Source organism: Theropithecus gelada, chromosome 4, assembly GCF_003255815.1.
Source record: "Theropithecus gelada isolate Dixy chromosome 4, Tgel_1.0, whole genome shotgun sequence".
Lineage (NCBI taxonomy): Eukaryota > Metazoa > Chordata > Mammalia > Primates > Cercopithecidae > Theropithecus > Theropithecus gelada.
The window spans coordinates 63,853,090-63,880,130 of NC_037671.1; the positions used below are offsets into that span (position 1 = coordinate 63,853,090).

The 27,041-nt window shown below is 32.9% G+C and overlaps 1 protein-coding gene across 1 annotated transcript in view; it reads right to left on the reverse strand.

Moving 5' to 3' along the window:
• Positions 1 to 27,041, reverse strand: part of EYS (eyes shut homolog (Drosophila)) — a 2,114,515-nt gene that overhangs the window by 1,172,243 nt on the left and 915,231 nt on the right. Inside the window, exons 16-18 of the mRNA XM_025382342.1 lie at positions 22,063 to 22,159; positions 21,773 to 21,880; positions 5,036 to 5,181 (exon numbers count right to left, since the gene is read on the reverse strand). Coding sequence (XP_025238127.1) covers positions 5,036 to 5,181; positions 21,773 to 21,880; positions 22,063 to 22,159 — 351 coding nt within the window. The remainder of the gene's footprint in view (positions 1 to 5,035; positions 5,182 to 21,772; positions 21,881 to 22,062; positions 22,160 to 27,041) is intronic.

Consider the following 27,041-nt stretch of genomic DNA (forward strand, 5'->3'; position numbering starts at 1 on the left):
ACATTAGCAAATAGAAAATGCAATTGTATTCTGCATTCATTAGTGGTTATAACTCAATAAAGTAAGATACTGGCTATTAACATTTGCATCTGGATAGTAAATCTAGAATATAAATCTTCAATAGTAAACCCTGTGAGTTTTATTCCTTCTTTGTAATTGTTCCTCTTGGCATTTAAGCTGATATAAGGGCTTACTTAAATAAACATTGTTTTAAGAAAAGCCAAAGACAGTCTATAAAATAAGTTAATTAAAAGTACTATTAATGTTTGTAATTCAATGAAATAAACCATTTTTCAAAGTGCAATTTCAATGTGTAAGATCCAGCTTTTGATAAAAGAGAAATGGATTTGAGAATTCTAAGTGATAAAGGCAATTTTATAATGAGGTTTTGGATTTGAAATGAGGATGAGACAGCTTGGACATAGTGAGCAAAGCCCATGGAAGAGACCATGGAAGTCAAGAGTCTATACCAGTACACAGTACCCAAATACCAGGGATAATGTCTTTCTCCATTGCGTCCAGATTAAACAGAGCAAAAGAGTGACGGATCTCTGAATAAAAAAGATATCCAACTTCAAAACTGATATAACTGAATTTTGTCTTGAAAAAGTCACATGTTGACTTGGCACATTGACATTTTCTTCTGTTAGATGAAATTAGACCCATACATTATATGGAATTCATTATGACAGAAATAACATATTTTTGCACATTTGAGTTGTGAAAGTGAATTTTAAATCTTGTCACATAAGGGAAAAGTGGTTGAGCACAATTCAGTTGCCTGTTTAATGTAGCTCCTGCCTACACTAACAGAAAAAGGAAATGGTAAATGCTATGTTAATAATGTTGCTGTCCTTGACAAAGAGAAGTTATTACTATTAATCTAAAGCTAAATATAATCAAATACCAAATATGTCCCAAAATGTTTATGTCTATAGACTTATAGTTATCAATCAAACAAAAAATAAACACTAAACCCTTTGTGTTTAAATTATTACAGATGCATAATATGTAATTAGAAATTAGAAATTGTTTTTACATCTTTTATTTCCCATTCACTTAATTATCTTTTTATTCTATTTTAATACATCTTGTTAAACTAGGAACTCAGGTGACAAATTGTACCAGAGTAGACTAAACTTTGATGGAGAGAAGAGATAAAATGGTGAGCAAGTAGAGTTGGGGAGTCTCCTCAGATGAACTGATAACTAAATCAGAATTTCACAAAACTATAATAAGTTCAGTGGATAAAATGGGTGATATAGAAGAAAATAACAGAAGCCAAGAGTCTAAGAAAAGATTCCTATAGAAAGTTGCATCTGAGTTATGGTATGAGGGTCAGTACTTGCAATAGGATAAATGGAATATTTTAGGCAGCAGAAACAATATGATAATAATATCTTTACAGTAACCAAAAATGTACAATTGGTCAATTGTCCATATTTTACCAAACCATGCTTCTTTATCCATATACTCAAAGCAGATTGTTTTACTTCTTATGTAGATTGGGCATCTGGCAAAAAATATATTCAGAAAAAAGCTTATTTATCTCAAGCAGAAAATATTATAACTGAATATAGTCATATGTTTGCTTGTGTATACGAAACATATCCAAGAAAAAAGATGCATCACTTAGAAGCAAACATAATTATATTTTATTATTCTGAACTATTGAATTGTATATGTTTTCTACATGACATTATTATCAAAGTTATTATTTCTAAGATAGGACTTAGGCATTTTAAAAATATTTATACTTTTCTCGCAGATATATAAATATTATTATAGATATAAACACAGATGTAGACATGACTACATGTAATCATATTTAAAGTCCTTAAGCACAAGTTCGTAAACTTTTATCTACAGATTAATAATATATAACTGTGTCTAGTTAAGAGGCAACTTCTTGCTAAATGAGTGAATGACTATTTTAGAAAGCAATGTAAATTTATTGTTTATATTCATCTTTCCTAAATTTAAATCACTAATAATTAAAACTCAAATTCATAAGCCAATATTCTTTAGGAAAGACAGTTAGACAATACTGCAAATCTACTGATAAACTGATTTATATATTTTGCAAAATAAAACATAAGCCTTTGATTATATGTCATCACTTGTGTACTTCCTGTTCATTAAATTCAGTCAACTCACTACATGTGTAAATTTGGACTATATTTGTGATAGTGTTTAATTAAGAATACTCTAAATTAATTATAGAATGGCTTTAAATAGTCAACTTTGTAAATGTTCATTATCTTTTCCCAATTCTAGATACCACAAGTCTCCATAAGAATAAGAACCATGTCAGCCTTGATCATCACAAAATCTCAACAGCTAATAGAATACAAAGAATAAAATAAAGAAGTATTGAGTTAATCATTGATAGCTTGTGTACATATCATTTAATGTGTTCTTCAAAGAATGCTCTGATTTAGATAATTAAGAATCATAAACTTTCCTGGTCAGAGTCTTGAAAAATTTATATCCTTAATAACTTGGTTAAGTATATTCATAGGTGTAGGCAAAGCTAATTTTTTCTGAATAATATATTTGGTTACCAAATTTTAACCTATTTAATATTGTATTTAACATTATTTTATCTTTCTTCTATATCACTAATACCATTTTATTCAAATTGTGTTTTTTTCTGATGGAACAAAGCTAGAGTAGAAATAAAACTGGAATAGAGAGGGATGTATATTTTGGTTCTGGCTCTGTCACTACCAGATGTATGATCTTGAAAAATATACAAAAGTGTAACATCCTTGTGTTTCAAAGTTTAAGATTCTTCAAGTGAAACCTTGCAGTGTCATGACTCTCTTGAAATGGAACAACCTAACAATGAATAGATTTAAACATTTCACAAAACAGTAATGCTTTAGGAGCCTTGGGAAAAAAAAAAAAAAAAAAAAAAAAGATTTCCAGAGAAGGCTAAGAAAAATAAATGCTATTAAGTGTCTGAGAATAAGGAAAAGCTTTATCTGTCCATGCATGATAGAGAAGGTCAATTTGAATGTCAAAAGAGCATGTACAGAAAAACAAATACATGTAACTTTCTTGAGGGGGAAAACTTATTTTTGAACGTCCAGTCATATATCTTTCTTGGTTTGAAACCAAACTGTAACACATATTTCATAATATTTTTTCTATATTGAACTGTAAATTCTGAAAGTGGTACACTTTTAATTTCTTACCTTCCACTGAACCTAAAAATGAACATGTGAGTCAGTTTTGCTCAATGACATATTAACAGGTTTTGATTGTTATTCAAAAAAGGTTCTCCTTATATAAAGACTCAATGCAGTTAGCACCACTCTTTCCCTTTGACTCAAGTGTAGAAATAATGACTTAAGTCATTGCAGCAGCAATTCTGAATACACGAGCCTATAATCATGAATTGTAAACTAAGAAAACCATTACCCCATTCTGGTACTATCAAGTCTCTGGACCAACAACCAGTAGCTGTCTACCTACAGAATTCTTATTATGTAAGAAAAAATGAACCCTATCTATTAAGGACAATAATTAATTGAGTTTTCTTTTACTTGTAGCCGTACCAATATGCAAACATATATTAAAACATCTTAAATCATGTGCCACTGGTAACATCTTAGATAATATCATTTTAAAACAATGCTAAGTACCATATTTTGAAATGAAATTAGAGAGGTTATTACAAGAAAAATAAAGAACATGTTAATCTTTCAAATGTTAAGATATATTTAAAATATCAGAGCATGGTATTATAACAAATAATTTTACAAAATGTGTTTCTTAGTCATGTTGAGCTCAGCGTGTTATTTTTTATTTTAGCACTTCTAGCAGCAGTAACAACAGCAAGGTGAATGGTACTGCTAAGTGGATATATATGGTTCTACAGTGATAGCTCAATAATTTTGGAAATAATGGGCAATGTGAAAGTACATTGTTTTATAGCTGAAAGTTAATGTGTCTTATTTATTATATGTAATGAACTTTGCAGAAAATGATATTTTTTAGGAAGTATTAACTTAATCTGGTAGTTTTTGTGTATATAAGATTTGTAACCAAGATAACCTCTGAAGGCATCAAGATTTCTCAGAAAAGACACCTGCATATTTCTTTTTAAGGTCATGTAACTTTCTCTCACCTTTTGATTACTTATTCTCTGGAAATACTTCTAGTTCCTTACCATTTTTGCTTGCCAATATAATTTCCATTTGTCTAGTATTATTTTATTCCCGCTGGCAGAGAACCTAATATTAGATGTATTTAACTACTCATCCCTCAGGATAGAAATCCATATGATTTTAATGCTGCACAAATCAGATGTTAATAAACTGAGATTTGAGATTTAAATACATTATCATAGTATCTGTGGGAATCGTGTGAAAAAAATAAATATGAAACAAAATAACACAAAAACTATATTATTGTTAGTCCCACATCATTAATACTAGTATGCCAAAACTAAAACAATATATCTTTTTGTATTTTGTAAATGCAATTTCTCACCAGAAATTTAGAGGGCTAATGCCTCTACCTTCTATGAGCTCCTTGATGACTTTTGCCTTTATGTCTGGATACAATTTATATCGTGAAATAATTGATGTTGACGGCTAATTCCAATCTTCTTTTGCTTTACCTTTGAATTTACAATGGCTGTCTTTTTTATGTAAATGTTTTTAATGCTAAATGTATTTTAGAAATGACAGTTGTGTAACAGATATAATAATGTTATTTCTCTCAGATTATCCATACAGAAATACTTTTTCCTATATTATAGCCACGCAAACATACTAAATTAAATTTACTGTAAAAGATAAAAACGTAAGATAACTTAAGATCTAATCTTAGGAATTAATAAATTGAAAACAAAACACTTAATTTTACTTCTTATTAATTTCTTTTATAAGAGACAAAGTATCTCTTGACATTTTTACCCTGTTTGCATCTGGCAGGTTATTTCAGGTTTTGGAGTATAAATATGAGGTTTCCTTTTGCTTGCAGACAGCAATATGTTGTTACACAGGGGCAGATATGGATTTACCTGTATAACCAGGGGCACAGAGGCAGTTGTATCGATCAGTCCTGTAGACACAATTTTCTTCATCTGGACAAGGTGAGATTTTACATTTATTTACTTCAAGTTCACAGAAGGGCCCATGGTACCCAGGTTCACAATTACAAAAAAATCTGGAAAAAAGTGGAAAAATTAGAAATATCCACGTAACAATGATAATCATTTATTATATATGATTCATATTTGTATTTTAAATGTAAGACATTTGACTTAATTGAAATAAATAATATATATATTTCATGTTTTCTTTGAAAAAATACAGCAATTCCCCTTGCAAAATTTTGTTCTGCTCAAATGTTCTTGATGTGTGAAATTTTGAAAAACAATGTGTTGGGTAAATAATTACTGTAACCTGATGAATACTAGTATCAAAATATAGAAATAATTTCCAAAGGAGATATTAAACTGATCAAAACTGTATACTTAGCAAAAATATCTCTTCATACTTTTTCCTTTTAGAAGTCTAGATAAAGAAGCTCTAGAAACTTTCCATAAAATTTTTTTGAGCTAGATTTTTATTTAGATTTTTTTGAGGAAACTCTTCCTAATTAACTTCTTTCATCATTTTATAACCACAGAAGTCTAACATCCTCCAGGCTCCTTCTTGTACTTCTTCAACCGACATTAATTAATTGAGCACCAGGCATTAGTCATGTACCCATATTCAAGTGTAAATTAAACTTGAGCCTGCTTTTGAAAGTCTCAGGAACAGAACAGGAATACAGATGTGAAAACATTACAGTAGATACATATCAATTGAGACAGGTCTCATGAAAGCACGGCTAACTGCTAGAGAAGAGGTGACAGAAAAGGTCTTAGTATTAATAAAGGAGTGGGATCAGGGTTTTAAAATTCTGTATATGAGTGAAAACATGCAGTATTTGTCTTTCTGTGCCAGATATATTTCATTTACAATAATGTCCTCCGGGTTCATGTATGTTGTTACAAATAACAGGAATTCATTCCTTTTTATGGCTGAAGAGTAGTTCATTGTTTACATATACTACACATTTTTTATTCATTCATCTCTTAAGTAAAATAAGCCAGACAGCAGGGAAGAGGGGATAGGAAAGGTTGATTGATGGGTGCAAAGTTACCGTTAGAAAGGAAGAATAAATTTGGTGTCCTATCACATAGTATAGTGACTGTAGTAAACAGTAAGGTGTATTGTATATTCAAAATAGCTAGAGGAGAAAATTTTGAATGTTTTCACCACAAAGAAATCATGAATGTTTGAGGTGATCTCTATGCTAATTATCTTGATTTGTTCATTACAAATGAATGAACAAATGTGCTGTAATATAATATATTATGTAGTATAATGATACAATGTATTAATGTATCAAAATAGCACAACACATAAATGTTATAATTATGTGTAAATTAAAAATAAAATTAATAGAAAAAGAAAGAGTAAGGAATCTTTGTACCAGTTGGATAGAAGGCATTAAAATGTCATGTGCAATGGGATACTGGGTGAAAGAAGAGAGTATTTCCCAAGAGTTCTTCATGTGACTAGGGAAATTACTATAATCACCTTTTTAGAGTAACACTAATCCAATTACTAACTTCTTGAATTTTTGTTCAAATAGTCAAACTGCTTTTCTCCATCTTATTCATTTTGTGAATATCTCCCCATCTAGTGAGAGGTAATGTAATGAACCTACCAAATGCCTTACTAAAATCAATAGATTTGTTAATAATACTGTCTTTGACTGCTACTTTGTGTTCGCACTGAATTAATGATGATTCCAAGGAATCACAGAATAGATAGGAATTGGACACAGAATTCTCAAAAATAGTAGTGAAAAGTACCTCAAGAAATGATTTTTTTCATATTGGCAAATTTAAAAATGTTATATTGCTATAAAAACAAATAATGACTTTCAATTTATGTATTTCTTTCATTTACTTCTAACAGTTCTATTATATTTGTAGAAGTTTCAAAATCTAATTTATATTTTGAAATATTGAATACTAGAGAATTATTTTGAGATATCTTGCTTTTTCAGTGTTTTATGATAATCACCACCGATTGTCTCAATTTTTTCTAAATAGTAGTTTACTCATTTACTTTATAGAATCTTCTCTCTCTCTCATTTTGAAAATCAGAAAATCATAACATATCTTGTCTTTTGCCAGCCAAATTTTGTTTTCTATTAATACAAATGATTCTTTAGTAGTATCATGATCAATCAGTACCCAAGTACCCTAAAATCTGGAAATCTGGACCACTAAAAAACCAGAGATGCTCTTCATTAATGATTCTTGTCTGAATCAATTTTCTCCATACTTTTTGTCAAATGGTGCTTTTCTTTTTTTAAAATTATTATTATTATTATTATTATTATTATTATTATTATACTTTAAGTTCTAGGGTACACGTGCATAACGTGCAGGTTTGTAATGTATGTATACTTGTGCCATGTTGGTGTGCTGCACCCATCAACTCGTCAGCACCCATCACCTTTGTGCTTCTTTTACTAGTTTACATTCTACTTTTAGAAAGAGTATCTTCATTTATTCATTCATTTTTTCAATGATTTTGTATCAATATGGACTCATGGATTTTTATTTTCTCAATGGATAAAATATATAATAATTACTATTTATTTTAATGTTTAATTTGTCAGAGATTTAGCTAAGGGAAGCTCTTCAAGCTGGCTTCTCTTTTCTTTTCACATATCCTCATTCTTTGATCATTCCCACTTTCTAGCACAAGATGTTCCAGGTTTATCTTAATGCATTCTCTGTCTTAGATTTGGCATCAGCCATTTTTTTCAGGAGCCCTGGTTTCTTTAAGTGAAGGATATTACTTAGAAGTTAAATTATTGATACGTCCATCACTATATGTATAAATATAGCTACATGTATGGATACATTGGCATATGTATGTACACATATAGTTGTATGTAAATAACTGTGTTTGTGTATACATACATAGTCTATTTCTGTATCTTTGTGCATGTTTGTGTTTGTGTGTGTTTTAAACACATACATAGGAATGCATGAGCTCATACCAAACACTCCAATCATAATTTAACACAACAGGGTTCATTTTAATCCGGTCTATTTCTTTATCTGAAATTACTTTTTTAAATAACAAGAAATATGATTTTCATTATCTTAAATGTAGTTACTTACTTGTTCCATAAGTTAATGGGAAATTTTTGTGAAATGTCTTTTTGTCATGATGAAGATGTAGGTTTTGCCGAATGTTAATTTTTTTTTGTCTGTATAGTTATCTTGAAGATACACGAAGAGATTCAGATTTTGACACCGACCCAGAATTCTTGTTTTTTCAATTATGATTTCCCTCTGAATTGTGCCTTTTGAACCCTTTGATAGCTTTTACTAAATGTTATATTCATTTTTTGCTTCCATAGCCATCCTTCAAATATATTTACCCTAATTTAAAATGAACTTCTCAAGAAGTTCTGCTTTTTTGTTTGTTCTTTAACATTTATCGTGTAACTTATCTTATGAATCTCAAATACATACCTTACACTTCTGATTTTGAAAGTGATGTCACACAGTAAATAAACATACATGTACTATCTCAAGACTTACAGAAGTTTATTTTTCTAAAGTTTTTGGCATACAGATAACTATGTGAAGAATTATTTTTAATAATAATAATTATAATGATCCTTTCTTCAAAGAATGCTTCGCTTCTATTTCAATAACCTTTCTTTCCTTTTTGCTCTCATTCCAAGACTATTATTTTTTTCTCATTTTCTAAACTACTCCTGAAATCTGAACTTTTCAACATAGCAAAAATATGCTTTACTTTTACATAAAATAAATTCCAAGCATTATTAAATTTCAAGACTCTGTTAACCCACAGATGCCTGTTCAACTGGAATATTGGGGGTCCCTGCTTTGTTAATAATGATGCGAAAAGGCCCTGGGATTCCAGAGTCCATTTGGAAGTTTTCTGAATTGCATCTAAAGCTTTGTAGAGATCAAAGAGAAAAATCATCGACCCACTATTAACAGCAGCCCCGGTGAAACAGTTTACAGAAAATATTCAACTTATGTTTCTTACTTTCCACCACGCTAAACAATATGAGGGCAAATTTGTGTGAAAATAACATTTGACTCTAGAACAGAGCATCTACCTTTAATCCTTGTCTCTGCTTTCCCAGAAAAAATGTAAATGTTTGCATTTTCTCTTTCTCCTTGCCTCCCTCCACCTGCCCCACCCTGCTCTCTTCCTGTTCCCTGTCTCTAATAGGAAGGGCAAGCACAATGCTGAATTACTTGGGACGTTTTCACTATGCACTTAACATTGGCCCTTCAAAACGTTAAAAAATAATAATAATAAAAATAAAAGTGTATAGGGTATGTCTGAAAAGACCCTTACCAAATTTTTCCCCCTACTGGCCTCTGACTATATTGTGCAGTTGCTTCAGCTTTGGTATAATTTTCCTTTCACTATTACCTGCTGAGGGTCCCTTGATGCGAACCGCCTCTAATAAGGCTAGAGAAAAATTAAAAGTAAACCTGATTTTTATTAATGTCCTAAGGGATCCAGTCAAATGTACGGCAAGTATTGCATTTTATGTTAAATGTCCCTAAAGTATATTTTCCTTTGATAAACTCAATTTTAACAGCTTTTAAAATATACATATATAATAATGTCTTCTATCTTGAGAGAACAATTAAGACCATGAAATATGTATTTTTGTTGAAATAAAAATTTCTCATTTAAATAAAAAGCTTTCACTTCAAAAGTTTCACTAGAATCGAACAAATATATTGTCAAACTATGAAAATTATAATTCATACATTTAATTTGGCATTGGCCTAAACTTTTTCAAATAGGTGTTCAAGATACTTTTTTAATCACTAAGATACATTTTAACAGTGACTTCTCAAGAAAATTCAACATATTAAAATAGAGATAAGGAAGAGTAACTATAATTTGCATAAAGTGATATTGTCAAACTGAAAAAAGATGGAAAAATGCAAGATAATCACACAAATTGTAGCCCCCAAATTAGCCACGATTACATTTAATTTACATTATTCTTGTATACTTTTGCTCTTATTCCAGATGAGAGAGGAATTAATAAGTAGATGTGCTATTTGTATGCTTCTGAAGTTATTTTAAAATGTAATTATTAAATAGATTGAATAGTATTACAAAATCCAAATATAGAACAGAATGTTTAATAAGAGTTTTGATTCTAAAATGTATTTGCAATAAGATTAAATCATACTTGTTTGAGTAGATATTTTTTAAAAGCTTACATTCTAAAGAAGAAAATGAAATTATAAAGTGTCACAGGTGAAACTTTCTGATAAGGACTTTTTAGCCTATGTTAAAGCAATTCTAATTTTGAAAGAATTTATATTACATTTTAAAGCATTTCTACTTTTTTCTTGTGATATTATAACTGCATTCATGAACCACACTTCTTTATAATTAATGAAAATTTTTACTTAGAACATGAATAATCTATTTTATATTTGCAACATGTCTTTATTACGTTGTATATAAATATATGTCTACATTATTTATCATACTCACAACATGTCTTTATATGTTTTTATTATAATTGCATGTGGGTGTGAATCTGATTTGAAACAGTGATGTTATAGTAAATTCTCTAGTAGAATAAACATCATTTGGATTGATGACTGTTTCTAGGCAAACAATTACAGAAGAGTAAACAGATTTTTGTCTTTTGGTGAAATGCATATTAACTAATCACTTTTAAATTTGTAACAGCGAAGAATTACTCAACTTGTGAACATCACAAACTGAATGGTCACAATATGCTTGTTGATAATTATCTGGCTATGATAATCACATCAGCCAGGCTTTTGCAACATTTTCTTCTATGTTTTCTTTAAATGGACTAGCCACTGTTACTGTAATTGTTCTTGCAAATTCTATTTAGTTGTAAATTTTCAGTAGATAGATACTATTGTGAGTGACCTAAGTGAACTAGTAGCAATGACTTGAAAAGACATTAGTTGTATTGGATAACATATGCTATGAAGTGTCAGAAAAATGTAAATTCTAGTGTTCACTTTTGCAATGGATTTGTATATTAATTGGGGCTGTCATTCATGTGTCATTATATCTCAGCAAACTCATCTTTCAATCATGTTACTAGAGGTAAGTCTTAATTGTTGTAGGCCACAGTTTCAATAACCACAAGAGAGAATAGAATAGATCAAAAACATGAACCTAACTATGAGGCATATATGTAGTAACTCTTGTTTTTAATATGTTTTTGTTTATGTGGCTACAGTTTAATTTACTTTGAACTAACTATAAAATTATTTGTTTTAAATGAGTTGGTAGATTACTTGAAATATTTTTAATGAGTACTTAATCAATAGATTAAGTTTTTCAAAAAAATAAAAATTACTTTCTTTAAGAAGAGATAAGAAAATCAAATGTGACTACCTCATTTTCAGCTGCTAATTGATTTTTAATCTTTGAAAGATTTTAATTCATTGAAAATGGCTTTTATTATAATAATTTATACCAGGTAATTTTCTAAGAATAGAATACTTAACACCTGTATGCCCATCACCCATATTTAACTCATCTTAGTATTGATTCATGTTGCTGAAAATTTTTTTTTTTTTTTTTTTTTTTTGAGACGGAGTCTCGCTCTGTCACCCAGGCTGGAGTGCAGTGGCCGGATCTCAGCTCACTGCAAGCTCCGCCTCCCGGGTTCACGCCATTCTCCTGCCTCAGCCTCCCGAGTAGCTGGGACTACAGGCATCCGCCACCTCGCCCGGCTAGTTTTTTGTATTTTTTAGTAGAGACGGGGTTTCACCATGTTAACCAGGATGGTCTCGATCTCCTGACCTCGTGATCCGCCCGTCTCGGCCTCCCAAAGTGCTGGGATTACAGGCTTGAGCCACCGCGCCCGGCCTGCTGAAAATTTTTTAAGGAAAACAGACAAAACGTAGTTGATCTGTCACATATATGATATATATGTGTATATATATGTATATATATATCTGAGATCTGTGATAAATATGTATGCACACACATATGTATGTATGAAACTCCTATGCATCCATTCAATTAATTATCCTCCATTCCTCTCTACCGGGAGAAAATTACTACTCTTAAGATGCTATGTATTTTTTAAAATATGTTTTAATACTTCACTAAATATGAATTACATATCATATTATTCTGAGACTTATTTTTTCAGTCAATCATACATTTTAATAAATATTTAAGTGATATACTTTTCTATAATTTATTCACAGTAAGTAATGTATAGATGCTTATGATTATGTTGCATTGTATTTGTTTTGTTTTCTAATGTTTACCAATGTCAAGATATTGGAAAGGAATCACCTTGTTCATATATCCTTGCTGACAGTGCTGGATGTTGCCATGGAATTGGGTTTCATGATATTAATTAAAATAGATCTAACAATGCATAGACTATTGGATATGCTTGACAATCAAATGCAAAATGAGCAAATAAGCATATAAATCAGAGAAACAGAGTGGACATCAGTGGACTGATTCACAGATATCTATGGCAGAGGCTAATTGATGATGGGGTTTTAGAAATGAAATATATAAACAGTCTAGTTATGGTGCTGCCTCATGTATATACAATGAAATGTCTAGTTTTGGAGGACAGAGACATAATTCAATTTGGCTTTGTAGGGATTCTCTGCCTCTTTCACAATTCCAAGACCTAAGCTATGTCACAGACTCAGTTACTCAACTGAAAATCAGGGTTTGCTCTCTTAAGAGGAATCTTTAATAGAGTCACAGGTATTTTATGTATCTTTCTGAAGTCTTCTTCAGAGGTATCTGAGGCTATTTACCAGTAGGACTGTTCTCTGGTGAAAGAAAGATATTCAGACCTTTTAGGAGTTGCTGAATACTGGTTCTGAAAGTATACTTAACTTTACAATGCTACTAATCCACTAGTAGAAACAAATTATTGAGGTCAGTTCAGATGAGGCCACAAACACATCTTCTCTTTGATTTTGTTTTTTACCGATAGTTCTTGAATATACAGTGTAGTTGATATATTTAGTAACAGCACAATTTCTACATTACAGTAAGAGCTATTATGGAGAAAAATCCAATTGGAAGATCTTGTCCTGCCCCTATAGACCCATGGAGATTTTAAACTGGCGGCAATTTTGTATTCCTATGGTACTTGTAGTGATTGGTGTCCCCTTGAAAGGAATGAAAGTTGTAGGGGTGGTGTTTCCAAACATCCCTACTTATCTCACCAGATTGGACAATGTGAAAGCTAGATAGGGCACAGAAAATGAGAGGAATGATAGAAAATTGTTGGAAACTTAAACAGGATCTGATGCAAATTTCACCAATTCTAAAGTTTGGATCTCTATGAAGATAGATAAACAGAGCTCCTGGTACCTGAGTCCAATCATGGCAGAGAAAATTAGTTATTTTGTGTTCTAATTAGTGCAGCTCCACTTGAATTTGTCAGAATGCCTTTTTAAAGATATTTCAAAAGACCTAAGTAAATAGAAAACAATTTTTCTTAAATTGCCCTACACATTCAATGAAATTCCAATCAAAATTGCTTGTTTGAATGTATAACCAAAACAGCATGGTACTGGTACCAAAACAAAGATATAGACTAATGGAAGAGAACAGAATCCTCAGAAATAATACCAGACATCTACAGCCATCTGATCTTTGACAAACCTGAGAAAAACAAGAAATAGGGAAAAGATTCCCTATTTAATAAATGGTGCTGGGAAAATTGGCTAGCCATAAGTAGAAAGCTGAAACTAGATCCTTTCCTTACTCCTTATACGAAAATTAATTCAAGATGGATTAGAGACTTAAATGTTAAACCTAATACCATAAAAACCCTAGAGGAAAACCTAGGTAATACCACTCAGGACATAGGCATGGGCAAGGACTTCATGTCTAAAACACCAAAAGCAACGGCAACAAAAGCCAAAATTGACAAATGGGATCTCATTAAACTAAAGAGCTTCTGCACAGCAAAAGAAACTACCATCAGAGTGAACAGGTAACCTACAGAATGGGAGAAAATTTTTGCAATCTACTCATCTGACAAAGGGTTAATATCCAGAACCTACAAAGAACTCAAACAAATTTACAAGAAAAAAACAAACAACCCCATCAAAAAGTGGGCAAGGGATATGAACAGATATTTCTCAAAAGAAGACATTCATACAGCCAACAGACACATGAAAAAATGCTCGTCATCACTGGCCATCAGAGAAATGCAAATCAAAACCACAATGAGATACCATCTCACACCAGTTAGAATGGCGATCATTAAAAAGTCAGGAAACAACAGGTGCTGGAGAGGATGTGGAGAAATAGGAACACTTTTACACTGTTGGTGGGATTGTTAACTAGTTCAACCATTATGGAAAACAGTATGACGATTCCTCAAGGATCTAGAACTAGAAGTACCATATGACCCAGCCATCCCATTACTGGGTATATACCCAAAGGATTATAAATCATGCTGCCATACAGACACATGCACACGTATGTGTATTGCGGCACTATTCACAATACCAAAGACTTCGAATCAACCCAAATGTCCATCAGTGACAGACTGGATTAAGAAAATGTGGCACATATACACCAGGAATACTATGCAGCCATAAAAAAGGATGAGTTTGTGTCCTTTGTAGGGACATGGATGCAGCTGGAAACCATCATTCTCAGCAAATTATCCGAAGAACAGAAAACCAAACACTGCATGTTCTCACTCATAGGTGGGAACTGAACAATGAGATTACTTGGACTTGGGAAGGGGAACATCACACACCGGGGATTGCATTGGGACTTATACCTGATGTTAATGATGAGTTGATGGGTGCTGACGAGTTGATGGTGCAGCACACCAACATGGCACAAGTATACATGTGTAACAAACCTGCACGTTATGCACATGTACCCTAGAACTTAAAGTATAATACTAATAAAAAAAAAAAATACAAGTTGATTGTAACAGAAGAAATTGCCACAATATCTAAAGCTACCTGAAGATTAAGTAGCCCTACCAGTATTGAGATATTTCAAAGGTAAGTAATTAAGATTCATGATACTAGCACATGGATGAGTAACTGAACTAAAGCAACAGGACAGAAATAGAGAAATAGACATATCCATATGTGGAAACATGATCTGCAACCAAGAAGGCACTACAGATCAGTGAGTAAATGATGAACTTAACATGTAACAGACATGGCTTATTTATATAAAAAAATAAACTTAAGAATCTACGTTTGTTTTTTAAGTGTGTAAAGAATGAGATAAGAATACTTTACACCCATACTCATACATACAATATGCCTGATGCATCTACATATAAAGAACATTTTAATTATTTTAAAAGGAAATATAGGGAAAAAAATCCTTTCATCCTAGTGTAAAGAAAAGTTAAATAAGATGAAACTTGCAAACCATATACTAAGTAATAGATTAATTCAAATATATTAAAATTAAGTTTTAGTACATATAACCTATAAAGGTGAAGTGTCTCTTTCAATAAGAACTTATATTCAATAAATACAACTAAGAAAGACATTTAAAAAATCATATATAAGGATTCTTACAAAGCAATAAGAAGAAAAAACATTAAAGAGCAGATGCTGACTCAGCAAGATGGCAGAATAGGAATTGCTCAGGTCTGCGTCTCCCAGAGAGACGAAAGCAGAAGGCAGATGATTTCTGCATTTCCAATTGAGGTACCTAGTTCATCTCCTTGGGACTGGTTAGATAGTGGGTGCAGACCACAGAAGGCAAGCAGAAGCAGGGTGGGGTATTGCCTCACCTGGGAAGTGCAAGGGGTCAGGGGCCTCCCTCCCCTAACCAAGGGAAGCCTGGAGGGACTTTGCTGTGAGGGACAGTGCTATCTGGTGCAAACACTATGCTTTTCTCACGGTCATTGAAACCCACAGACCAGGAGGTTCCCTCAGGTGCCTACACCAAAAGGACCCTGGGTTTCAAGGAAAAAACTGGGTGGACATTTGGGCAGACACCAAGCTAGCTGCAGGAGTTTTTTTTCTTTTTTTTTTTTTTTCCGTATCCCAGTGGCACCTGAAACGCCAGCAAGACAGAGCCCTTCATTCCCACGGAAAGGGGACTGAAGTCAGGGAGTCAAGTGGTCTTCCTCAGCAGATCCCACCCCTACAGAGCCCAGCAACCTAAGATCCACTGGCTTGAAATTTGCACTGCCACCACAGCAGTCTGAAGTCCACCTGGGATGCTGGAGCTTAGTTGGGGGAGGGGCCATTACTGAGGCTTGAGTAGGGAGTTTTCCCCTCACAGTGTGAACAAAGCCCACCAGGAAGTTTGGACTGAGGGGAGCCCACCATAGCACTTCAAAGCCACTGTAGCCAGATTGCCTCTCTAGAAAACTCTTCTCTGGGCAGGGCATCTCTGAAAGAAAGGCAGTAGCCCCAGTCAGGGGCTTATGAATAAAAGTCCCATATCCCTGGGACAGAGCAACTGAGGGAAGGGACGGTTGCTGGAGCAGCTTTAGCAGACTTAAACGTTCCTGCTTGCCAGCTCTGAAAAGAGCAGCGCATCACCCAGCACAGTGCTCAAGCTCTCCTAAAGAACAGACTGCCTCAAGTAGGTCCAGGGCCCAACAGGGGTTGACAGACACCTTATACAGGAGAGCTCTGGTTGGCATCTGGCGGGTACCCCTCTGGGATGAAGTTCCAGAGGAATGGGCAGAAAGCAATATTTGCTTTTCTGCAGCCTCCACTGGTGATACCCAGGCAAACAGGGTCTGGAGTGGACCTCCAGCAAACTCCAGCAGACCTGCAGAAGAGGGTCCTGACTGTTACAAGGAAATCTAACAGACAGAAAGCAATAGCATCAACATCAACAGAAAAGATGGCCATGCAGAAACTCTCTCAAAAGGTCACCAACAGCCAAGACCAAAGGTAGATAAATCCACAAAGATGTGGAAAAACCAGCACAAAAAGGTTGAAAATTTTAAAAACCAGAATGCCTCTTCTCCTCCAAAGGATGACAATTCCTCACCAGTAAGGGAACAAAACTGGATGGAGAATGAGTTTGACGAATTGACAGAAGTAGGCTTTAGAAGGTGGGTAATAACAAACTCCTCCGAGCTAAAAAAGCATGTTCTAACCCAATGCAAGGAAGCTAAGAACCTTGATAAAATGTTAGAGGAATAACCAGTTTAGAGAAGAACATAAATGACCTGATGAAGCTGCAAAACACAGCACGAGAACTTTGTGAAGCATACACAAGTATCAATAGCTGAATAGATCAAGTGGAAGAAAGGATATCAGAGACTGAAAATCAACTTAATGAAATAATGTAAGAAGACAAGATTGTAGAATAAATAATGAAAAGGAACAAACAAAGCCTACAAGAAATATGGGATTATGTGAAAGGACTAAACCTACGTTTGATTGGTGTACCTGAAAGTGACAGGGAGAATTGAACTAAATTGGAAAACATACTTCAGGATATTATCCAGGAGAACTTCCCCACCTAGCAAGACAAGCCAACATTCAAATTCAGGAAATACAGAGAACACCACAAAGATACTTCTCGAGAAAAGCAACCCCAAGACAAATAATCATCAGGTTCTCCAAGGCTGAAGTGAAAGAAAAAATCTTAAGGGCAGCCAGAGGGAAAGGTCAGGTTATCCACAAAGGGAAGCCCATCAGACTAACAGTGGATCTCTCTGCAGAAAACCTACAAGCCAGAAGAGAGTGGGGACCAATATTTAACATTCTTAAAGAAAAGAATTTTCAACCCAAAATTTCATATCCAGCCAAACTAAGGTTCATAAGTGAAGGAGAAATAAAATCCATTACAGTCAAGAAAATGCTGGGGGATTCTGTCACCACCAGGCCTGACTTACAAGAGCTCCTGAAGGAAGCACTAAATATGGAAAGGAAAAACGGGTACCAGCCTCTGCAAAAACAAACCAAAATGTAAAGACCATCGACACTATGAAGAAACTGCATTAACTAATGGGCAAAATAACCAGCTAACATCATAATAACAGGATCATATTCACACATAACAAAATTAACCTTATATGTAAATGGGCTAAATGTCCCAATTGAAAAGCACAGACAGGCAAATTGTATAAAGAGTCAAGAACCATCAGTGTGCTGCTGTATTCAGGAGATGCATCTCATATGCAAAGATACATATAAGCTCAAAATAAAGGGATGGTTGAATATTTACCAACAAATGGAAAGAAAAAAAAATCAGGTGTTGCAATCATAGTCTCTGATAAAACAGACATTAACCAACAAAAATCAAAAAGACAAAGGATGGCATTACATAATGGTAAAGGGATCAATGTAACAACAAGAGCCACCTATACTAAATATATATGCACCCAATACAGGAGCACCCAGATTCATAAAGCAAGTACTTACAGACTTACAAAGAGACTCCCACACAGTGACAGTGGGAGACTTTAACACCTAACTGTCAATATTAGACAGATCAACGAGACAGAAAATTAAGAAGGACATTCAAGACTTGAACTCAGCTCTAGACCAAGTGGACCTTATAGATATCTACAGAACTCTCAACCCCAGATCAACAGAAAATATATTCTTCTCAGCACCAGTAGCACTTATTCTAAAATTGACCACATAATTGGAAGTAAAACACTCCTCAGCAAATGCAAAAGAACAAAAATCATAACAAACAGTCTCTCAGACCACAGTGCAACAAATTAGAACTCAGGATTAAGAAACTTACTCAAAACGGCACAACTACATGGAAACTGAACAACCTGCTCCTGAATGACTACTGGGTAAATAACAAAATCAGGCAAGAGAAAGAAATAAAGGGTATTCAAATAGGAAGAGAGAAAGCCAAGTTATCTCTGTTTGCAAACGACATGATTGTATATTTAGAAAACCCCATTGTCTCAGCCCAAAAACTCCTTAAGCTGATGAGCAACTTTAGCAAAATCTCAAGATACTAAATCAACGTGCAAAAATCACAAACATTGCTATTATAATAGACATTAATAGACAAACATTAATAGACAGAGAACCAAATCATGAATAAACTCTCATTCATAATTGCTACAAAGAGAATAAAATACCTAGGAATACAACTTACAAGTGATGTGAAGAACCTCTTCAAGGGGAACTACAAACTTCTGCTCAAGGAAATAAGAAAGGAAACACAGAAAAATGAAAAAAAAAAAAATTCCATGCTCATGGATAGGAAGAATCAATATGGTGAAAATGGCCATACTGCCCAGAGTAATTTATAGATTCAATGCTATTCCAATCAAGCTACCATTGACTTTCTTCCATTATTGGAAAACAAAACAAAACAACAACAACAACAACAAAATACTTTAAATTTCATATGGAACCAAAAAAGAGCCCGTATACCCCAGACAATCCTAAGCAAAAGATCCAAGCTGGAGGCAACATGCTACCTGACTTCAAACTATACTACAAGGCTACAGTAACCAAAACAGCATGATACTGGTACCAAAACAGATATATAGATCAATGGAACAGAACAGAAGCCTCAGAAATAATGTCACACATCTATACCCATCTGATCTTTGACAAACCTGACAAAAACAAGCCATGGGGAAAGGATTCCCTATGTAATAAATGGTGCTGGGAAAACTGGCTAGCCATATGCAGAACTCTGAAAATGGACACCTTCCTTACACCTTATACAAAAATTAACCCAAGATGGATTAAAGATTAAAATGTAAGACCTAAAATCATAAAAACTCTAGAAGAAAACCTAGGCAATACCATTCAGGACATAGGCATGGGCAAAGACTTCATGACTAAAACAACAAAAGCAATGGCAACAAAAGTCAAAATTGACAAATGGGATCTAATTAAACTAAAGAATTTCTGCACAGGAAAAATAAAATAAAATAAAATAATAATAATAAATAGATAAATAAATAAATATATATATAAAAATCATCAGAGTGAACAGGCAACCTGCAGAATGGGAGAAAATTTTGCAATGTATCTATCTGAGAAATGGCCAATATCCATAATCTACAAGAAACTTAAACAAATTTACAAGAAAAAAAAAATCCCATCAAAAAGTGGGTGAAGGATATAAACAGACACTTTTCAAAAGAAGACATTTATGCAGCCAACAAACATGAAAAAAAGCTCATCATCACTAGTCATTAGAGAAATGCAAATCAAAACCACAATGAGATGCCATCTCATGCAAGTTAGAATGGTGATCATTAAAAAGTCAGGAAACAACAGATGCTGGAGAGATGCTGGAGAAAATGTGGAGAAATAGGAATGCTTTTACACTGTTGGTGGGAGTGTAAATTAGTTCAACCATTGTGGAAGACAGTGTGGTGATTCCTCAAGGATTTAGAACTAAAAATACCATTTGAGCCAGCAATCAATTACTGGGTATATACCCAAAGGATTATAAATCATTCTACTACACAGACACATGAACATGTATGTTTATTGCAGCACTATTCACAATAGCAAAGACTTGGAATGAACTGAAATGCCCATCGATGTTATACTGGATAAAAAAGGAAATGTGGCACATATACACCGTGAAATATTATGCAGCTATAAAAAAAAGAATGAGTTAATGTCCTTTGCAGGGACATGGATGAAGCTGGAAACCATCATTCTCAGCAAACTAACACAAGAACAGAAAACCAAGTACTGCATGTTCTCACTTATAAGTGGGAGTTGCACAATGAGAACATATGGACACAGGGAGGGGAACAGCACACACTGGGTCCTGTTGAGGGGCAAGGGGATAGCATTAGGAGAAATATCTAATGTAGTTGACGGGTTGTTGGTTACAGCAAACCACCATGGCACGTGTATACCTATGTAACAAACCTGCACATTCTGCCCGTGTATCCTAGAACTTAAAGTAAATAAATACATATATAGGCAGATGCCATAATTAGGCATTTCTAGAAAAGCCAAATTAAACATCTCAAAATGTACATAAAATTGTTAAACTTCATATTATTATAAGAATGCAGTGAGACTACAATAAGATATAACTTTACATAAAGCTTAAGATGGAACATTCTGAAAAGGCCAGTAAAAACATTTATTCCCTGCTAAGAGTACAAAAATTGTATTTTTCAAAAGAAATGAAAAAAATATATAGATGTGATTTAGCAAATGTGACCATGTTTACCCAATGGTTCAACAATTCTACTTCTATGTATGTAACCTCGGATATACTAGGACTTGTGTATTTAGAGAAATATTTGAAAACTTTAATATCATTGTAGGTAAGACAAGAGAAGCAAATAGTCCAAATATCTATAATCAGTAGAAAAATAAATTTTGGCATATATTTAATATGAAATATTCTATAAAAGTTAAAAATGAGCAACAGATTCATGCGTCAACAGGAATGAGAAAATATGTTCAACAATTTCCAGAGACTATACACAATATTGTTTTGCTTATATTAACATGGAAACTAAAGAGCATTTTGTTCAGGCACACATATAAATAGTACTATAAACTAACAGCAAGAGTGGTAAATAAAAATCTGAGATTTTTGACATAAGTGATTGGATGGGAGAAATGAGGATGTACTGGTACAAGCACAAATGTATCAGTAGTGATCTGCTGCCTTAGTTATATAATGGGCACATGTGTGCTCACTTTATTATTTGCTGAATTACACATGTCAAATAATTAATTTAATAAAAAGTAGCTTCTCACCTGTTTGTCAGATCCACACATGTCCCATTATTTTTGCAAGGTTCAGAGGAACATTCATTAATTTCAATTTCACACAGAGATCCAGAAAACCCAGGTCTGCAAATACACCTTTTAAACAAAAAATTGAGTAACTCCATTAGCATAGATGTATAAAATGAATGTTTCAACTAATTGTAGTGTGGCAAGTTTTTAATAAGTATAAATGTTGCTTAATTCACCAATTAAAATTCTATACCTATATACATCTAGACACACAAACATGTATCTAGATACTTTTTAGTTTTCTGTACCTGAAATTGTTGACCATATCTTCACAGTCACCATAATCCTGGCAGGAAAGGAAGAGGCACTCTTTCACATCAATTTCACAATGTTTACCTTCAAATTCTGCAAAGAGTATGAGATGAGTATGGATGAGCAATCCTTGTTATAGAGTAAAAAAATCAGAATCAGTGGTAGTCTAAAGAATACATTCATAATGGAGGTTAAAAAAAAAAGAAAAGAATCTCAAGCTTCTCATAAAACTCCATTTCACATAATGTGTGCATAAAAACATACCAGTTTCTAGATTAATCAGTTTGAATGAAAGATTCTAGGGAGGAATAGTCTACTAAATCCTCTGAGAAGGTAGAGATGTTGCTAATGTTGCTGTTGTTTTAAAGTATTTAAATGTTTGAACAAGAAGAACTGAAATGATCCAGAAAGCAAATGAATTAATGTGATGACCAATCTTAAAGTAAAATTGAGCTTCAATGATCAAATTTATTCAAGGCAGTTAGCAGATGAGGCAAATTATTTAATTGCTTTTTAGATGCAAGTGATTCAAAGAAAACAAATTATTTTGATTCATAGCTACATAATCAGTCATCCATTTAAACACACGCCAGTTATATTAAAAAAAATGTGAAAGAAAATTATACAGGCTGATAAAAGAGGCAGTTGTAATTATTTCAACTCATTTGTGTCAGAAGAAAGCTGCATGTAATCACTTTTTACAATACAATGAAATATATTAATATTTATAATAAACAGTTAAACAATGCTATGGTTATATATTGACTAAGTATAATAAAGTATATGCTTAAAACTATTTTTCTTGTTCATATTTTTTCTGTACTAATTCAAACATGTAAGAAACAAGATTTCCCTTTATTTTGCTTTTTCAGTGATATTACTAAGCACTAAATAAGTTCAGCCACATCATACAATATTCTAAATGTCAATATGCAATCAGGCTAATTTAGTTTGAGGAACAAAGTGTCATTCAAGTTATTTTAAGGAAACTGTATTCATTGTTGGCATACACATAGACTGGAATTGGAACTAAGAAGCATTTAAAGGGAAGCATAGTCTAGCTATCCAGGAATGGCTGTCTTCCTTTCATAGTACCTGTCCTTTATCCTTCTCATATCACCTTTTCTTCTCTTTCTATCACAAATATCGCAACATGTTCAGTTTCAAATCACTTGTAATGTTGCCATGCAAATGATATAGCACAGTTTTCTTGGTCTCTGTCTATATTATGATATTTCAGCTTCAGCATCAACTGTTCAATGAAAAATTCCCTCGGTATTTCGTCACTCAGATTCCCATGATAGAACATGGAATTTCTGACCTACTTCATCTTTTCATATCATACCATGCCACAGTCAATGCCATTCTCTGTGGTGTCTACCATTGGATCAAACTCCAAACTTGCCTCCCGTTGCAATTTAACAGGGAGCTTGGTGTTACACCTTATGAAATCTGGCTGCCTCTTTGGTAGGATATAATATGGAAAACTAAAAGTTACATAATCAAAAAGAAAACAAAAAAGAAAATTAAACAAAGTACAGATATAACAAATAAAAACCAAATAGCTAGATGGTGTATTTATAGCCATACATATCAAAAATTATATTAAATATGATTTTTAAAATCTCCAATTTGAAGGTAGAGGCAGACTAAATAACAGAAGAAACTACATGATAGCTAAAAGAAATTTATTTAAAACATAACAACGATAGGTAAATATTTAAAAGATGGAATGATCACATACTATGAAACACTAATTGTAAGTAAGCTACAGTACTTATGTGGCTAGCAGACCCGGTAGTCTTCATGACAAACAATATTTTTAATATGCTGTATTTTTCTTACTCAATTCTCAGAGCCTGTAAATGAATCTCTGAAGTTACACGTTTGTAGTTCGTTCATACACTAGATGTTGTATCCTCAGCATTAGAAACAAAGTTAAAATGAATTACTTCCAAGTTAATACGGCTCTCCTCACTTTAGGTGAGCAAGTTGTAATTGTTCCAACATGCAAGATGTTTAATTCTTTAAGTATTTGATTGAGGTTAGATTTTTCACAAGTTAAAAATTTAAAAAGTTGAGTGCATTTCACCATTCCTACTTTAAGCCTGGTTAGTTTTCTCTGGGAGGCAGGGCATTTTGACACTAAAGTGATTCTTAGAAATGTTCTTTTGAGGCAGTGGAACTCAGGGGCACTGACTGGCTCTAAAGAAGTGTGAGTGAGCCTCCGTGATTTCAGCTGTGCTGATGAATTAGAACACTCAAGGCCCAGGACTTGGGTAGCTCACAGGATAACCTTGTTTCCCGTGATTTTGTCGTATTCATTAAGTTTGACATTTCTGAGATGGAGTTTTGTTACCAACTGGCAACATATGTCAATGGGTTGAGGAAATGAGATTGCCGAAATGCAGTAGACACTGGGAGAAAAAATAAAGTATCTGTGGATTGCATTCAAAATAAAGCAAAGCTTTGCTGAGAGAGCTTATGTTTTAGGGATTTTAAGAGTGAAGTGTGCATACAGTCATGTGCTGCATAACAACATTTTGGTCAATGACAGACCACATTTTTAACGACAATGATCTTTAAAGATTATAACGGACCTGTAAACGCGTAGGGTATCTCATCTAGGTTTGTGTCAGGACACTCTATGTTGTTCACACAACAAAATTGCCTAGTGATACATTTCTCAGGATATATCCCCTTTTTTAAGCAATACATGACTGTATACTTAATCCCAAACTACATATTCTATAATCCTTGGTGTTAGAAGTTGCTGTTCATTTCTGTGAAAGGTTCTTGTTTTGAATATATGAAGTTACAGGTAAGAAACTATCCAAAAAGAAAGTTTAGTATTACTAATTTTATGTTGTCCCCTTGTTCTTTATTCCTACTCAGAACTATTCGGTTGACCCTACTTTCTTAACTTCAGTGAGGATCTTCACATGCATTAAAAGTGAAGCATTCTCAAATGGATACTGCCTTGATCCTTTTCTTACACTGTCTCATCTGTGTATGATAACAAATACACATGAATGGTTAGTAAATGATATTTTTATACTTCTGCACTTGTTCTTCGAAAATATACAAAATTAAATTTTAAAGCCTACTGCAGAAATGTAAGATCTAAATCAATCTGGATTATAGGTATTAATTTTTAAAATTAATTAATATTTTTCCTTTCTAACAAATTCAGCCTTTTTGCAGTTTGTGCTCTAGAAGGTAATGTTTGGAACAGAGTACAATAATGAAATTTTCATTAAAAAAACCATTTTACATAACATTTTATTGTTCAGGACTATATTTTAACAATCTCCACTTCAGAACCGGTATTAATTGGAGTAATTTGAAATGAATGTAAACAGGGAAAAAACTAGTGTATATCATAGCATGAATTCAAACAAGGTAGTTAAAAATAATATATTTTTAAATAAAAGCTTACTTAAAAATGTTTTTCTTTCAAAAGTATTAAATGTCTTATTTCTATTTATTCTTAATTAAATAATCTAATTTCTCTGGATTTAAAAACTTGATAAAAAGAAAACAAAAAACACTTAAGAAGTTTCTCTTAGCAAGTCAGATTTTTAAAAAAATATTATTTTATTGAAAAATATTTGTATTCAAATATTAACATTTTCTAAAATAATTAACCAATATAAGTAATTCTTCAAATTTAACTTTAAAAACTATGAAATATGAATATATAGAACTAATATTTCCAATAGTCCCTAATAAGATTTTTTAACACCTATTTTTAAAGTGAACTTAAAAAAAAGAAAAGCTAATATTTTAGAATGTAATAAATATTTAACATGTTTTGTTTAATTATGTATGTATTTTCTTTAAGGAATTTTCTAAATTCAAATTTCTACAGCTATTAACCTTAATAGGTATGTGCTACAACATGGGTACCTGTTTTTAATTGTCAACAGGAGTAATTTCTAATTTATACAAACTATTTTGTCAAATGACACATTTATTTGGTATTTGTACTTGTATACCTTAGGTAATGTAGAATTAACATAATGATAGTATATATACTGGAGTAATAGACACATTTAAATGCCACTACCTGTCTCCCCTGATACTACAATTCCATCAAGCTTAGGATCACAATTGTAAATCAATAGCACATGTAAATGATCTGATTCTGCTTTCACTACAGCTCCTTGCAAGGTATCTTTGCCACATTTTAATCCTGTCATTTAAAGAAACGTCTGCTTCTTTCACCTTGAAGACATACAAAGTGGCTGTTTTAGAAACTAAGCTCTTTAGATTAAATTAAGAAGCATTTGATAGGGTAATTTTTTGCCTATAAACTGAGAAATAGAGTAATTCAAAGAAGAAACAAAAAGAACCATTCATAAAAAGACCATTAGAAGAAATTATTTAATTCTTGACATATTTCTAGGCTAGACACACACATGCTAACATAATAATTCTACTGTATGCTACAAATACACACACTCTCATGCATTTCATCTGAAGTCCTCTTTATCTTCTTAATCTTCATGTGGTTTTGTGGGTTTTATTATTATTATTATTATTATTATTTTATTAGAGACAAAGTCCTGCTCTGTTGCCCAAGATGAAGTTCTCACTGTAACCTTAAACTCCTGGGCTCTAATGATCCCTCCTGCTTTAGAGTTCTGAGCAGTTAGGACTGCAGAAATGAACCACCATGCACCGCAAGTTTTTAAAAAATAATTTGTAGAGATAGATATGTTGACCAAGCTGGTCTGGAGCTCTTGGCCTCAAGTAATCCTCCTGCCTTAGTCTCCCAAAGTGCTGGGATTACAAGTGTGAGTTGTTGTGCCTGGCGCTCAAGTGATAAAATTTTTATTTTATTTCTACCAGCTTGAAGTTGAAACCAGTTTATTCAACCTTTCCCACTCAAATTAACTCTTTGCCTTCACGCTATGTCGTAGCCATTACTCTACTGGCCATAAACAATATAAACAAAAACATGAACTTAGTT